Source organism: Clarias gariepinus, chromosome 15 (genome assembly GCF_024256425.1).
Source record: "Clarias gariepinus isolate MV-2021 ecotype Netherlands chromosome 15, CGAR_prim_01v2, whole genome shotgun sequence".
In the NCBI taxonomy this organism is placed as follows: Eukaryota; Metazoa; Chordata; class Actinopteri; order Siluriformes; family Clariidae; genus Clarias; species Clarias gariepinus.
The window spans coordinates 19,064,617-19,082,011 of NC_071114.1; the positions used below are offsets into that span (position 1 = coordinate 19,064,617).

Consider the following 17,395-nt stretch of genomic DNA (forward strand, 5'->3'; position numbering starts at 1 on the left):
TGTAAGTAGCAAGATGTCAAAAGGCACAATATGGTAATTACATTCTCTCCTGAGAGAAATAGAAACCTGCATGTTTGTAGAATTCTTTCTTGCGGTGTAAAGAAACAGCCAAATTATGATTTCCTACACCAAAAATACAATTTCAATAAATGGATAAATTAAACAGGATAATTTTCAGTTTGTTCCTTTACCATGCCTTTGCTTTCTTTAATCATTGGCTTTCAAAATCCATTACCCTACTATCCTGCCCCAAGTGCATGCCAAGAAAATGTGGTAAACATTTTTCAGCCCGAAGAAGGCTTATGAACATTGCTAAATGAAAGCTGAAGTTATCCAAGTCGGCCATGTTGATTTAAATGATAAATGAATTGAGCATTGCACCTCAGTGCAATTTCTTTAAAGTAGACATGGGATAGCAGATAACCATTAGTTCGAGATGTGATTGTAGTAGTATTTCAGCCAAGTGAAATCAAACGTTTTTTTGATGTGTACCAAATTGTACACAGCACTGATTATGCTTGATATGACATGACTTGTTAGGCCACTGTACACATTTTTGTGTCACCTGTATGGAAAGCGTAGGTGTCATCACTCTTCGCCTGAAGCATGCATGGGAATTTGACCAAATCACAGAGCCATTATTTGGAAGAGCAGATGTTTTTAACCTTCTTATAAATATATATATATATATATATATATATATATATATATATATATATATATATTTCTAATACAAAAATTTAATAAGATTTTTTGGGATGTGGCTTCAATTTAGCAAAAAGTTTTTAGTCAGTCCCCAATTGTGCAAGTTCTACTTAAAAAGGTGAGAAAGGCCTGTAATTTTCATCATAGGCATACCTCAACTATGAGCGACAAAATAAGAAAAAAAAAAATCCAGAAAATAAAATTTTTAAAGAATTTATTTGCAAATTATGTTGGAAAATAAATATTTGATCAATAACAAAATTTCATCTCAATACTTTATATATCCTTTGTTGACAATGACCGAGGTCAAACGTTTTCTGTAAGTCTTCACAAGGTTTTCACACACTGTCCCTGGTATTTTGGCCCATTCCTCCATGCAGATCTCGTCTAGAGCAGTGATGTTTTGGGGCTTTTGCTGAGCAACATGGACGTTCAACTCCCTCCAAAGATTTTCTATGGGGTTGAGATTTGGAGACTGGCTAGGCCAATTCAGGACCTTGAAATGCTTCTTACGAAGCCACTCCTTCGTTGCTCGGGCGGTGTGTTTGGGATCATTGTCATGCTGAAAGACCCAGCCACGTTTCATTCCTTCTTTCTCTTACACGGATGAGTCGTCCTGGTCCCTTTGCAAAAAAAAGGCCCCAAAGCATGATGTGTCCACCCCCATGCTTCACAGTATGTATGGTGTTCTTTGGATGCAACTCAGCATTCTTTCTCCTCCAAGCACGACAAGTTGAGTTTTTACCAAAAAGTTCTATTTTGGTTCCATCAGACCACATGACATTCTCCCAATCCTTTTCTGGATCATCCAAAATACTCACTAGCAAATTTCAGATGGGCCTGGACATGTACTGGCTTAAGCAGGGGGACACGTCTGGCACTGCAGGATTTGAGTCCCTGGCGGCGCAGTGTGTTACTGATTGTAGCCTTTGTTTATTTTGGTTCCAGCTCTCTGCAGGTCATTCGCTAGGCCCTACCATGCGGTTCTGGGATTTTTGTTCACAATTCTTGTAGTCATTTTGACCCTGCGGGTTGAGATCTTGTATGGAGCTTCAGATCGAGGGAGATTATCAGTGGTCTTGTATGTCTTCCATTTTTCTGATAATTGCTCCCACAGTTGATTTTTTTTATTTAATTTTAGAAAAGACATGTTCAAGCGACGCACATATTCCTTGGAAGATTCAAACTGGTTTAAAGTACATTCTAGACATTTTTTATGACTCGTTGAGTTGGTTTGGTCTATCAAATAGTTTAACATATAGACAGAGGTGGAAAGAGTAATAAAATTTTGTACTTAAGTACAAGTACTGTTACTTCAGTGAAATTTTACTTAAGTACAAGTAAAGTTAACATTATAAAAAATCTACTCAAGTAAAAGTAAAAAGTAGCTCATAAAAATTTACTGAAATTTTTATTAGAGTACTGAAAGTTACTTTTTTTTTTTTTTTTACAGCGGGGGTGGGATGAGGCATTCTGACGTAGTTCAAAAAAGATGAGCAGATATAAATCTTAACTGTTTTTTTTTTTTTTTTTTTTTTAATGAAGAAACACCTTTGCATAATTAAGCTGTTGTCTTTTTTGTGCTTAAAAATCAAAGTTGTTACTTAAATATGGTGTTACAGTCTAGGGTTGGGCCATACAGCAAAATTATGGTTTACGGTTCTATTTTAAACTGTATGGAAATGGTGGTATATGGCAGAAAGAACTAGATCCAGTGATTAACTGATGAAATAATGAGGTTTGTATATACCAAAAAATACACACACACACACACACACACACACACACACACACACACACACAACAGGAGGAGGAGGAGGATCAGATTCAGGGTGGACCCAGGCCAAAATATTAAACAAAATGGTATTTATATTTAGTAGCTAGATTACCTGCAACAACGAAAAAAACACCACAAACACATTTAGGACTCCCTAAACTAAAAACAGTGAATAAATTCCCTCTTCCCAAAATAATTGGCAGCCACACCCCTACGACCAAAGGGACAAAGCAATAATCAAAGTCAATGGGAGGCAAAAGGTCAAAACCAGAATACACAACCAAATATCAAAATGCCAAAATCACAATCTTTCCTCTTTCCTGCGTCTCTCTATATGGTTGCGCTAGTTAATGACGTCACTCTCGGGGCGGAAGCGGCCGTGTGGAAGGTCAGGTAGATGCTGATGTGGGGACAGTCAGAAAACCTGGAGTGGAGTCTGGAGCGGCGCGCGACCAGGACATGATACACACGCGAGCGCAACGAAGCATTTATACAAAAGCATAATATTTTAATTATTTTAGCATTTTTGTTCATTTGTTTTACTCAGTAGCGAATATGATTTAAAATGTAGCGAATTACAATACTTCAAACAAAACACTTAAGTAAAAGTAAAATTACAGATTTTAAAAACTACTTTAAAAAGTAGAAATACACAAAAAAACTACTCAATTACAGTAACGTGAGTAAATGTAATTCGTTACTTTCCACCTCTGCGTATAGAACAGCATAAGGCACAATTCTTATTGAATATTGCACTAAAATAAAAAAATTTTAATCCACTGTAGTCCTGTTTTCAGTGTGGAGGTCGGTAATTATGCAATCATTTTCAGATACGAATAAATACTTGTGTGTAGATAAGATGAGCAGTAAAAACAACTTCAGGTAATATGCATCCTGTCTCAATTTGCGTGTTGGTAAGGGTACCCTGTAGAGGTTTCACACTTTACCTTATTTTTCTTTTTGTTATCTTATTGAGCACCTAACACACATACAGAGTACGAACATGTTTGTGACCTACTAATCACATGCATGCTGTTCCACCCATAGCAAGTTATTATAATCAGATTAAAAACAATGAGTGTTGATTTTAAGTAATCAGAATTACTACAGACAACCTTTGGCAGTGTTGCGAAAAAATTAATCCTGACTAAAAGTCATTAGTTTCTCTGTGTTGGTATGGCTGATGTCTATGTTCCCCCTAACCCCCGCCCCCCAACCTGAATAACTAGACTTTTTTTTTTTCTTCTTCTTCTTTTTTTTTTTTTTTTTTTTTAAACAGGTCAGTGATGTGAATGATGACGTACGCAGAGCTGCTGTTGAGTCTATCGGGTTTATCATGTTCAGGTAGGATCTAAAGTGGCAATTCTTTCTTCATCACTGCTTCCTATGTACTGTTGGCCAAGATTAAAGGAAATCAAATTTCAGTCAATTATCCAGTTTAAAATGGGCGCTTTATGCACATTTGCACTCCTGTGCTATTGAATATTGCTTTCTGATTTGTTAAATGTTCTATAACAGCAGCTCTGACAGTAGTGCAGCCGCAAACTACTTGTTCTAATACGTTATAACTTCCATGGTAACTAAAGATATTGCTGTGTGAAGGTTGTCTGTAAGGAGAGGTTTATTTTGTTGGTCTTAATTGAAGAAGTCTTTATGATTAGTGCTTTTTAGCAAACATAAATATGTAAATATACTGTATATAAAGCTGTACATTTGTGTTTTGACATCTTTGAGGAAACTTTGGAGAGAATGGCATAGTGCTGGCATATCGAAGGGGCATAAGAGAAATAAAAGATCTCAGGACTATCTTGTATGATTTGGGGTAGAAGTAGTAATGCGTATACATGATTAAAAATAGAGGTATTAGTTTATCATCAAGTTCATAAAAGGCTTTATCTCACAAAAGCTTGCATTTTGTACAACAGATAATTGGCACTCATTTAGTAGAAATGTGAACCTGCCTACTAGATGGATCTCTAGCTTTTACAGCCTGGAATCTGACCTGTCCATGTCCTTATGATGAATGTTTTGCAAAGTATGTGTTTTTCCTTAATAGCCCTGATGATTGAAACCTCCCTCCTGGCTATTTATTTAGCAATACAGTTTTTAATTATGATTAACACAAAGTGCCCTTTTGAAGGTTAAAAAAGAGGCTATAACCTCATATAGCTGACCCCTGCATTTAAGAACAATCACACTTTGTTTATACACACTGCATTCTCTCTGGCTTCTTTACGGACAAATTTTATGCTGTGTTCTTCAGCCAAATCTGATTAATCTTCCTGTGGACGTGTATATATACAACTACCAGATTCCTCACGTTCTTCTGGAATATTTTCCAGAGTCTTCTCTAATGGTCTTTACTGGTAATTGAGTTTCATCTCCCTTATAATGTATATAAAAGAAACTCTGACACTGATCTCCTCTACCTGATCATTAACAACCGTGGGATATTCATGCTCGTCAATCCTCTCTTCAAGTAAAGTAATAATGCTTCCTTCCAGGCTTTTGGAAAAGTTAATGTGTTAAAGCTTGTTTGAAACCCTATGTCATAGAGCGCAGCATCAAACATTTAAGGAGTTTGAGTTTTTCAATGTATTTTTTTATTTTCTGTATGTTTAATAAAATGACAATAGGGCAAAATCAATTAAAACAAAAAAAACTAAAGTCTATTTTTTATAAAAAGTTTAAAATGAACCGACATGGATGTCACAGTGTCTTGTTTATTGCTGTGAACTCATCACTAAGCATTTAAAAGGCCATTGTTGTCACCACTTTTGTTCTGTGAATTACAGCAGAGCTTTGTAAACCAGAAATTTAATGTTCAAATCTTCACAAATTTTATTTGAAAACTCTAATTTAAGGGTTTCCTTAAATGAATCTGTTAGGATTCCAGATGAAAAATTCTAAAAGATTGTATAATAGTCTTCACGATTTTGCATAATGAAATACATAGAGAAATCTTTTTAGCATGAAAATAAATTTTTTAAGAGCATTTTGCCCTGGTTGTCTGTGTTAGTATGAGAGTATTTTCTTTGCTATTTAGGTATCCGGTTTCTTTTTTGAATGTCATGCCCTGTTGCTTTATGTTTTAAAAGTACTTTCCTAATTCAGCCAGCTTTCTAGTTTCTTCAGATTGTCTATAGATGGCATTGTTGTCTTCATGCAATCATTCGAATTATTGGACATTTTTTGTTTCTATGATCTCACTGCCAGTCTCCCTGGTGAATTAGACTTTTTACATTTACACATACTACAGTATTATTTCTAGTCCATGTTTTATCTTTCCACTTCATATATTTGTTCTGGACCAGGCAGAGAAAATCGGCCAAATATTTTAAGCCCTAAAAAGGCCATATGATTTTCTCATGATCATTTGGCTATGATCTAAAGACTATGTAAATCCTTGCAGTGTTTAGTGAGCTTCCAGTGAAGCAACAATTCAGCTCAATCATGTGCTTTTAGCTCCTGTTTGTTTAGGGAAAGTGACTGGACATGATGTGTAATGGACAGTGAAACTGGATTAGCAGTATCTAGGTTTTGTAATTAACAAATCTATAAAGGCTTTGTTTTCTTTGTCCAGACACATAATAATAATAATTTTAAAAAAAGCTGTTAAATCTCAAGTGTTTTTTCCTCTGGCTTTAAAAAGTAAAAAGAATCACTGAAACTAGCTATTCCTGTTTCAAATCCGACACAAATTAACATTCTGAGAATTTCATGAAAATACTTATATATATATATATATAAATAATTTGGCAAGAATTCTTAGAATTTTTACCTAATATCTATAAGTTTTTATGTATAACATTTCAAAGCGAGTCATAAGCTTTTTTTAAGAAAGCAAAAATAAGATTCTAAATACTTAATTCATAAGTTACAGTTAATCTATAGAAATCATAAATTTATATTCATATCTTGCTTATGTCCAGTTGTAAGAGAAACAACAAAGAAATAATTTCTTATGCTTTTTGTTACATAATTTAGTTAACACATACTGCTATGTATGTTTTATTAAGGTGTTTGTTAGGCTACTTCCACATTTTTGTTCCTCTCCCTTCAATCATTTGACATGTAGTTCAATGGGAATTCATGTATTTCTTTTTTTTTTTTATTAGTGTGGGACCTAAAAATGTTAAATATTTAATTGTTTTGGAAAGTTGCTTATTAATTTTAAGCACTTTTTTTTTACCTTCTGAACAATCAATGTTTTAGCGGAGAACTAAGTAAATAGCTGGTGAATAGACAAATAGCTGGTGAAATCTGGTTACTGAAAGAAAAAGAAAAATATAAAGAGATTTATGACATGCAGATTCCACCTTAACTACACAGTATACTACTATACATTGAAGGCAAACAACTTGCGTTATGCTCATCTTTATTTTGTTTGCATTACTGATAACAGTTCTAAACTAAATGGCAGGGTAGGCTAGTTAGCTAATAGATACTAGCTAGTAAGGTTAAGCCCCTTAGATCTCTTTCACCTGTTATTCCAGTAAGGAATGGCATTTTAAAAGGTACGGTTTGATCAGAGAATCTAATGAGAACCATTCTCCTCCCACAAGTGAATTCAGAAATTGTTTACATTTTCAAAAACACCATCTGATAATCCTAAGACAATTGTACTGGTTAATCAGGGAGAAAAAATATCAATCATGTTGATAAGATTAATATTAGCAAAATGCCCAGAAAGATCTTTGTTTGTCCCCAAAAAGATATTCACACCATTGCTCAGTGTGTTTCATGCATGTTACACATAACTGGCTTTTATTTTCCCATGCATTTCTTGTATTTATCCCTCTAATTCCAGCATCAAATACATTAAATTGTTAAAAATTTTAGACTTTAATTAAATATTTTTTTCCATTTGCAATAAATGAAATATAAATACTGGTCAATTGCAGCAAATACATTGAGTATTTTAAACCATAAAAAGGTTAGTTTAAAGTATCAAAGCACACTATAAACAGCTGACCCCCTCATCAAACTGATGAAGTGCCTCATCAGTTTTGCGGTCCTCATTGTCCGTGAGAAGGAGGGTATCCAGCATGACACCACTGGAGGATTGTAAGTTTGTTGGTCGTCTTCGCAGTGGACTGTGATACCCTGCGGGACCTATGCCGTTCATTAGCCCATGCTTCATAAACAACTTGGAATTTTCCGCAACAGAAGACTGGAATGCAATTTTGGTCAGGTTCCTGTGCTGCGTTCTTAATGCTCTCTTAGTGCCAAAGTTGCATGTGATGTAACGTGTAAAGGCTCCCCGGAAAGTCTTGTTAAAAAGTGTGTAGACTAAAGGGTTGACACCTGAAGAAACGTAACCCACCCACACGAAAATGTCCAAAAGTCTCTCCACCAGGTTGACATTACAACTTTCGCAGAGCACTGATGTCACATTGGTAATAAAAAATGGACACCACATGACCAAGAACAACATGAAGACGATTCCCAGGACTTTGGAGGCTCGCTGTTCATTACTGAGATTTTGCATGGATCTTTTTCCCATGGTGGACAGTCGCCGAATGGGCATCTCATCCCCTTTGATGGCTTTTGTTCCTTGCAGCATTTGATCCTTTTTAATAGCGTCCAGCATGCTAGTTTTCTCAGTTGGGGATGGAAGAGTCTGGTCTCTTTGGAAGACGGTACACACCATGGGTCTGTTGACTCGCTGACATGCCCTTGATCTAAGGAGGTATACCTTTTTGCGCAGCACCTGGATCGTCAGTAGGTATATAATCATCATGATCATGAGGGGGATGAAGAAGGCTGCCAGAGAGCCGAATAGTTTAAACTCTCCAAAACCCTCTAAGGTCAACACGCAGGTGTGGTTGCCGTTAAAAGTTATGTTGATTCCGTGATTTGGGCTTCCCAGTCCTTTGATTGGTATTGGTATGGCGATACCTGTTTGAGAAAAAGATCATTAAAATAATTTAGTCCCCAGGACTGGCTTGGTTCTACATTGTCCAACACTCAATGAAAGTAAACCAACTATCTATCTCTAAAAAAATGTTGCTATCCTATTGGCTGAATATCTTTAAATAGCATACCATTCTACTTATGCTGCCTTCCACAACTTTAGCTAGTGCTGTCTGGTTTTTCTCAGTCATACTGCTTTGTCAAAGGAGCGCATATGCGATAGTAAGCCTTCAGCATAAGCAAGGACATGGTGTGCATGGTCATTATTGAAGTGACACTGCACAATATCTGCCTTTCATGGATCTAAAACACAACTCTGTTGTAGTGCCAAACACCACAATGTTCCAGACAACACAGTCAAAATAATCACCTGGACCTTTGGTTAACAAGCAAAACTCGCAAGGTATCGTCTCGTCTTGTTCCAGGTCAAAACAGTTATGTAACAAAGTACCATCATTACAAGTTAATTGTTTTTCTTATCTGATGTCAGGTTCAGAAGTCTGTGGTGCACCATCAAGACATGCTGATTAAAATGAATTCCTTTATCTATGCAAATGCACAAAAGGCTGCCTTTTTTATGGGTGAAATAAACTACATCGTGTTAGTTTAGTATGAAATCTTCAAATGCTATTATTTTGCTATTGCAAGCTAGATATTATTCATTTATTATCTTTTTTTAATGCAAGCTGTAATTAATGAATGCTGTTGTCACTGCTTCTTTAGCTTGTTTGTTTTAGACTTTATTAAATCTCTTGTTTATGGAAATGTGTGAAAGCTGCCTTGGCAAGTATTCTATTCCTCAAAGCAACAAAATAAACAACAGCTGGTATATTGCTACTAGCTGTCAGTTACTTAAAAGTTATCCTGCCAAAATTGTCATTTCACTATCAGTTGAAAGAAAAAGAAACCAAGCAGTTGTTCCTTTAAGTATTTTACTAGGAATTGAGGAAAGTGGAAGATTTGAGTGCTCACCTATTGATATCAACCACACAAGTGCAATTTTGGCCATGGCTTTTGCACGGGAGTTGTACTGACTGTGTTGGATGGGTTTTTTGATGGCGATGTAGCGGTCGAGGGAGATGGCGCAAAGGTGCATGATAGACGCTGTGGAGAATAAAACATCTAGGAATAGCCAGATGGGACACAGGAACTCAGGAAGTGGCCATGCTGAATCTAAAACACAGTATATCACTGGTCAGATGAGAAATTATAAAAAGCACATTACACTACTGATTTAACCTAACCTAACCACTTTATTTCTAAAGCACTTTAAAACAACAACAAAGTTGTACAAAAGACAACAATCAGGACATATACAGTAGGGTATTTTATAATAAAAAGTTAAATTTGATAAATAAAAAAAGGAAAATTCAAATTTAAAATGATCGTAACAAGAAAAGGAAACAACTAAGAACATAACGACACAATAATCTACTACTACTAATAATAGTCATAATAAAAAATAATAATAATCCAAAGAGAAACAAGATATAAAACACAAAACATTTCAAAATGCTTCACACTGAGTTGAAGGCCAGAGAGTAAAAATCAAATTTTAAACCGTGATTTAAAAACAGCCACTGATGGAGCTTGTCGAATTTCAGTATATTTAATACAGAAACTATATTAAAGTAGTATAAATTATTTGATTTTTTTTGCTTCTTGCAGCTTTAAATGTACTACCGAGCCATTTTAATTTTGCTTCGATTTTTCATGTGAGCACAGGCATCTTTATCAGATTTAGGAAGTATACTGGTTTTCCAGGGAAAGGGGATTTTCAGTGTTCCAGAAGCAACACCCATGCATGTAGTTATGCAAACATGTCTACACATGCTCACTGCTGTCTTCAGCAATGATTTATATTTCAATAATAATTCCATAACAAACAGAAGTGCATACTGTGTATTGGTACCTGAGATTGGTCTTTTTTTTTTCTTCAGTATATTGGGAGGTGCAGAATTTAAAGTTCAACTTTCATTGGAGTTAAATTGTCTTTTTGCTAACATGTTTATATAAATCTATTATTTTATGGTGTAAGAATAATAGTAGTAGAGTAGTTAGTAGGCAAGTAATGGGTGTAAAAAAAACCTTTAATTAATTGAATGTGTTGATGTAAATTTTTATTTAAAATAGCTTCAATGGTAGTTCAACAAAACATGTGAAAAAAAATCTGAAGTAAAGTTTTGCCCATGTTTACTCTTAATCTAGAAAGAAAAAGGGATTACATCCCTCTCTTTTTTTTTTTTTTGATTACACATAAAAGCTTTTCATTAAGACGCTTATAATTTCACGTAGAGATAGACTTATTAGGGCAATTTATCAGTTGTAATTTGTACTAGAGATGGTGCTGATCTGATATCCCAGATGAGCAAAAAATACTGGCTCAGTTACTGGAGAAAATCTGAGGAAATTATAAGCAGGTAGTTTTCTCTGCTGTATAGTCTTGTGCTCTCTCCTTTTTTTTTCTTCTTTAGAGGAATGTTAAAAATGCAGAAAGTCTGAGACCTAAATATCCCATATAAATATTTCTTTCCACCCTTGATTAATATATGGCTCTTATTTTTTTCACTTTCATATATCCTTGGGTTTTTTAGCTCTGGTGCTGTCTTTTTACAGCAAGCTAAGCTTGTGAATTTGTTCTCCCATATTTACCCTGACACGGTACCATTTAATACTTTAAGGTGTCAACAAAGAGTCCTGTTTCACCTGTTTAACAGATGGGGAGACAGGACAACGAGCTCTGTTTCTGCTCTGCACACAGACTATTTTTCATTTAACTGTTAGCTTAAAAAGGAATTTGACTTTATCGTGTGAAGTTTTTGAATTTAAACCTTTGATTAAAACCATTGCGTTATCAATTTGATAATTAAATTTTTGTAAAACTTAGTTTCTTTATGTTAATAAGTAAAGCGTTAAACATTTGTTCTTGTTTAAAATATAGCTTAGCAGAATATCTTAAACAGGTTGATAAGTTTTAAAGTGAATTATTTTCTTTTTGCAGCAAATGATTGTCAGCTTCTACCTCAACTAGAAATTAATCCGTCTATAAAAATATAACCAATTAAAATTTTGTTTTAAATGCTGCTTCTAATACTAATGAATTAATTACCAAGCTAACTTATTAATTATGGAATTTACAGTATTATTGATTGATGGGTACAGTATTACTGATTGATAAATGTAGTGTTTTATTATACTCCAGATTTCTATACATAAAAACAGACATAGACAAAGTTAAGTTTTTTAAAAGTTAAATCTTTTAATACATGATGCTATAAAAGGACAGCACCAAAGCTAAAAATACAAGGATATATCAAAGTGAAAAAGAAGAGTCATATATCGATCAAGGATGCATTGTACTTAAAGCGCACAAGTTGTGGTGGGCAGTACTACAAAAAACAGAACAGTTCTGCAATTTACTCTATTTAGAATTGCCAACCACAAATAAAAAAGTATATTTTTAATGTTATTTTAGGATATTTAACATGGTAAAATCAATTATTAAATTCAGTGATTTAACTTGGACACCAAATCGTAAATTGTGTTCAAAATTATCATTTGCCGGATGATTAATTGATTTATTAGTGAATAACTAGACAACCAGGACATTTAGCTATGACTGTTCGGTAGTCTTGCCTTTTGTTTTCCCTTCATTTTTTTGTAACCTAAATATTTAGTTGAATCTTTTAATGCTGGAAGTTTTCACACCATCTCGGCAAATAAAAGCTGCAACATGGAGGTGTTAAATAATGACCTCAAACATCCAGGCAGACATAAACACTAAGCAAAGCTCTCACGACTGTCCTCTGTATCCCACAGCACTTGACAAATCCACAGGCATTGCACTCCAGAGCCATTAATTATTGTTTCTCCTGTCTCGCTAATGAGTTTGAGTTCATTTCCAAAGAAAAACCTTGTAAACAGCTGAAAGAACTTGATGTGAACAAAACATTGGCATTTTTCTCTTGCAAATATCTTTTTAGTCTATTTGTCTTATTGCAATAAAGGTAACATTAATTTATGCCTATAGTTTGTTACAGACCCCTGAGGTTTTTAGTTCTTTTGGATTGTGGTTTTAAATACAGTTGAACGTTTATCTCCACTATGACAGTACAGGGATACTCCACATAAAAAGATTTTTAAATAATAGTAAAAAAGTAGACATATTTTACTTCTCAAAGATAGGGCAGTGTCCTTTAGATCCAGTTATTTACAATTTAAATTACTCACTATAAAAGTTCATTTAAATAACTAAATGTTAATAATATTGACCATTTTACAAGGAGAATTAGAAATGAAATAGCCAAAATATTATTGTATATTTAATTAATGCTAATTTCTTAGGATCTGTGTATAAAAACATGTTTGACACTCAAATGAGACAAATGTTTATAATAAAAAGACCTCCAGCTTTTCTGTGAGTCTCTTTGTTTGTTTTAGCAAATAGGTTTAAATCTATAGAATCCAACATTGTTTTTCCGACAAAAAAATTGCTATATTTTAATTAAAACAACGGCTGTCCTGTCAGTATGATGGTCAATAACTAACTTTTATTTACTATATAACATTTGTTGCTATGTTGTCTATCAACCCAAACAATAGAAAAGAAACAATAGAAGAAGCTTTTGTTTTTGTAGAATTGTTGTAAATAAATGCCATGAGTAACATTACCTGTGATTCTTATATTGCTTACAAATTTCCAACAGTTTTCCCTTTGCTGAGCAAATCTCCTGTTTCACCACATTTATAATATTTTTTTTTGGAATCTAAAGTCCTAAATTTTCCAAATCTGTGATGGCGGCATACAGGTATAGTACTGGCAGTTAGCCCCTCCCACTTGTTTATTGCATGACTCGAGGAAGAATTTTTCCTCGAATAAGCGTTTAATTTGTGAGCCCTTGGATTCAGCTTTCCATATGGTTCCTATACAGATAAAAGACTTGATTTTTGAAACTACAAGAATTTGCATGTTCGCAGCAACTCAGCCCAGTTGTCACCAAATCCCATCTAATCTGAGGAGGAGTCCTGTACTGGCACCAAAGCTTACTGCTAAATTTACAAAGATTAGATGTTTAGGCAAACAACTCCTCTGAGTCCTGGTGTCATTTGTTTGTATGTTATTATCTGCACTTTTGAGCAATTCATGTAAGGAATCGGAGGCTAACGGTACCTGCTGTGAGCAATTTCCAATGAAAAGCGTGGCAGCGTTTGTTTGCGTTCATGAGTTCACGGGAATGAAACTATTTTTTTTTCTTTCCATCAGTGAATCCAGTTTTGCATGTCCTTCTCATACAGGCGGTGTCAAGTTCATTTAACATAGCTTTGTATGAATCATAGAAGGATATTTTTTAGTACTGTGGAGAGATCTGCCAAAGATCATCCAGTGATTCACTTTAAAGGAACCTTATAGCTAGAGCATTAAGTCAGTGCCAAACAGTGAATATCTGATGTATCACAATATTCCTCACAGTCAGTAATGAGGTTTTTTGACAGATGCTTTAAATCATGACAGACCCTCTTATTTATAGCTTTATTCCAACTGGCAACTTTTGAGAGAATTTTTTTAAATGATGTTTGACTTCTCTGTTGTGACTAAGGCCAGGATTTTGGGGTTTATTTTAAGGGGTAAGTGATAAAATATTTCACACTGTTTGATAACAGTACATTTTTATAATACATGAGGATTTACATGTTTATTTTTGCAAACACACGTCCACAAAAGTGCTCCTTTTGGATACTGTTTGCTGATTGATTTTCTAGAACAGCAGCTTTGACAGTAGTGTGGCGGCAAATTGCATGTTTATCAATGCACTTGTTCCAATGCATCACTTCTATAGCTTCAGCAGCTCTTTCACATGGACTTGTTCAGAGATACTCCACATAAAAAGATTTTTTTAAATAATAGTTATATTATAATTAGACTTTTGTTGTTTTACATTAATGAAAGGAGTCTCTAAAGTCAGTGTTTCGTAACAAGATAAACCTGTAACTTTACATTTTCCGATATCTTCAGGACAGCTTTGCTTTGTGGTTTCTTGGAAAATAACAAGATGTGCTTTTTCCCCCACCACCCTCTTCACGAGTTAAAACGCTGCTATAACATTAAGAGAACAGAAACTAACTTTAATATCAGTTAAAACTTAACAGGAAAAAAACTTTTTTTCATTAATGAAATTTTTTTTACCATTGGCATCTTGTGTGGAAAACAGTTTTAAATACTTGATGTGCTATACAGACTACTTTACGTTGGTAACAGTAATTGTGCTTCATCACACGACCCAATCTTTATCTTTACCATCCAATTAATATTATCTTTTTCCCTTTTTTTTAAGCATAATTGTTTTAATGTAGTACCCCCACAATTAATAAACCTCAAAGCTTTTGAAGTTATTGTAATTATAAAAAGAGGGAATATGTAAATTGAGTGACAGTGTGATGAGCTGAAGTAGAGTTGACTTACTGTACAGCACAGTAACTAGAGCAATAGGCATCACTAGTAGCCCCACCAGCAGGTCAGCCACAGCTAGCGACATGAGAAAGTAATTAGTAGCATTTTGGAGTTTTCGCTCCAGTGAGACAGCCAGAATGACCAGGATGTTTCCGCCAATCGTGGGCAGGATGGCCATGAGGAAGAGCAGTGAGGCCCAGTGCAGCTCCTCTCCATTGGAAGGAGACATGCTGCTTTCATTCGCCTGGACCAAGTTCGACATACTGTGTCTTTTTCCTGGGGCTTGGCCAGCATTGTCCCACTGCAGATAAAAAGAAAAAAATCTGACTCGAGAAATGAACAATAAAAGATACATAGCTAGCTCTAAGTGTCATTGCTAAATGATTGAAAATTAGTTTGCTCGCATTTTTATACAATTGGCTGCATTGGCTGCATCTACAACATATAGGTAAAGAATTTGTACAAATTTAAATTTATAGTAGCATTAACATGAATATTATAAAGATAGTTTTTATGCAGCATATGCATTGTACTCATTGTAAAAAATTAAGTTTTGTTAATTAATAATAGAATCTTTAAGTAATAAATTATCTGAGTAAATAAGTTTATCAAAAGGAGAGAGGAAAAAAATGCATTAGAATCATCAGGATACTTTTATGTAAAAAAATGCTAAAACATCAGGAAGAAATCGGTTTAAAAAGAAATGTTACATCACCACTACAGGATATTCATGATGTTTTAGAAAAGTGTGTTTTGTCATAATTTATGCATATGACATTGGATATTACATTGTCATATCACCCAGTTTAAAACGGTCTCTAACATGAATTAAAGTACTTTTGTCATCTAATGCATCAGTAATTTATTTTTTCACTGCATCATGCTTTAATTGCAGTTTAGATTCAAAACTTCTGCTCAGTTATTTTCCCTCTTTCATTGTAATTTTACTCCACAGACCAGAGCTTCTCCTTCAGATGCCCTTATCTCGGATTCGGCTCAACGTTTATTATAATAAACCATGTCCGATTTCCCTGTGCTGTCGTTAGTTCTAGACCGTTGAGAAGTAATTAAGCAAGGAAGTGAAGATCTGCAGTAATCACCGTTTGCTCATAACCTCTGCCATTTTCTGTTTTAATGAAATTTGAATGAACTAGGACAGATGGCATCTTTCTTCTTTTTTCCCTTACTCGCAAATTAGAACTTGGCTGTTGAGGTTGGGTGGTAATATTAACATCATTATTTGTGTGTACAGTGGATTGTTACTTTGATTTAATACAGTGTAAAGGTTTCTTTAAGCACAATGTGTTTTGTTTATCCTTAAATTTAAAGTTTGGTTAAAATGTTTATATATACTGCATCTTTATATACTAATTTTTTTATCATTTATTATTTTATATTATGTTTTAATATATATATAAAAATCTTATTCATAAATTGACTTAATTTCCGTTTTCTTAACTTTTGTTAATATTTTATTTATTTGCTTACTTGCAGCATTTTTCTGGTTGCATGGTTCATTTCTTTAATTGGTTTCAGGCTTAACTCAAACCTCAAACTTACTTAGGTGTGTAATTCTTTCCATATTGTTTGTATTTAAACAGTAACACCCATGATTTTTAAAAGGAAACAAAAAACGTACCTTTAGCTCCAATTCGTCAGTGCTCTTTTTTCTTGAATCTTATCCCACATGCCTTTATTCCTTTCCTCGTGTTGTCTTTACTCATCTAGAGTCTCTCTAGCTGTGATCCTTTGCTCCTATAGTTCGTCTCTTCACGTTTTTATAAATGGTCAGACAAAACAGGAGACCAAACAGAGTTTGGACCCTTTTTCTAGGACAAGACCCAGAGAATTTTCTCACTTCATTCTGTGTTGAAGGATTAATGTCTTTTTTTTTTTTTTTTCTGTTTCGCATCACCAACTGCAGCACCAGTCTCCTTGTTTCTTCTACTCCCCGCTCTCTTGTTCTGCACTCGTCCGCTCACTCTGTCGATCTGACTCTCTCAGAAAACATGAGCGTGTCTGTGCTGGATTTATGCCAGCGGTTCTGGGAGGTAATTTCCGTGAACACGGCGGATCTACTGTTTATACTATTTAGCGCACTCTGCTCAGGGGAAAAATGCAGCGGTTTAAAGCATTGGGCTTTCTTTACATTCTGTTAATTGGTTCCTTTACATAACTTTTTATTAATGCTACATTTGATCGCCTTTAATAGATTTTTTTTTTCCATGTTCCTTCAGGTAAATATGCTTATATTGAAATTTTGGAAATTAAATAAATAAAAAATTTTGATATAGCACCAGCTATATGGAGGATGTGCATAATCTTTTATAATGAATGCAGTTTTTCATGTGGATTTAAACACTGCAACTAACACCCACACATACGCTGCACAGTGTGTTTGTCTTCACATCTGTTGCCCACCTTGCCAACAGAAACCATAGTGCTTGCTACTTCATAAAGTTTACCTTTAGACCTGATCACATCTGGCTCTACTCACTTTTTTTTCTTCTTTTTTTTTGTCCTCTATACGAGCTTTTTCTGAGTGTTAG

The 17,395-nt window shown here is 34.5% G+C and overlaps 2 protein-coding genes across 2 annotated transcripts in view; one reads left to right on the forward strand and one right to left on the reverse strand.

Annotated features, from left to right (window-relative positions):
• The window catches only part of psmd1 (proteasome 26S subunit, non-ATPase 1), a 44,396-nt gene that overhangs the window by 13,686 nt on the left and 13,315 nt on the right, over nt 1-17,395 (forward strand). The window contains exon 16 of the mRNA XM_053513007.1: nt 3,762-3,826. Within this exon, the coding sequence (XP_053368982.1) occupies nt 3,762-3,826 (65 nt within the window). The remainder of the gene's footprint in view (nt 1-3,761; nt 3,827-17,395) is intronic.
• On the reverse strand, nt 7,142-16,816 carry htr2b (5-hydroxytryptamine (serotonin) receptor 2B, G protein-coupled). The gene is made up of 4 exons (XM_053513009.1): nt 16,486-16,816; nt 14,859-15,147; nt 9,371-9,571; nt 7,142-8,383 (listed from the first exon to the last, which is right to left on the reverse strand). The coding sequence occupies exons 2-4, from the start codon at nt 15,106-15,108 to the stop codon at nt 7,443-7,445; spliced, it is 1,392 nt and encodes a 463-aa protein (XP_053368984.1). The 5' UTR covers nt 15,109-15,147; nt 16,486-16,816; the 3' UTR covers nt 7,142-7,442.

Bases quoted from the DNA above. Each gene is read 5' to 3' on its own strand.
- htr2b (XM_053513009.1), bottom strand. From the start codon at position 15,108: ATGTCGAACTTGGTCCAGGCGAATGAAAGCAGCATGTCTCCTTCCAAT. The intron at 9,572-14,858 runs GTAAGTCAACTC...ACTGTGTTTTAG, and splicing joins TCTAGTTACTGTGCTGTACA to ATTCAGCATGGCCACTTCCT. The intron at 8,384-9,370 runs GTGAGCACTCAA...TTTCTCAAACAG, and splicing joins TGTGTGGTTGATATCAATAG to GTATCGCCATACCAATACCA.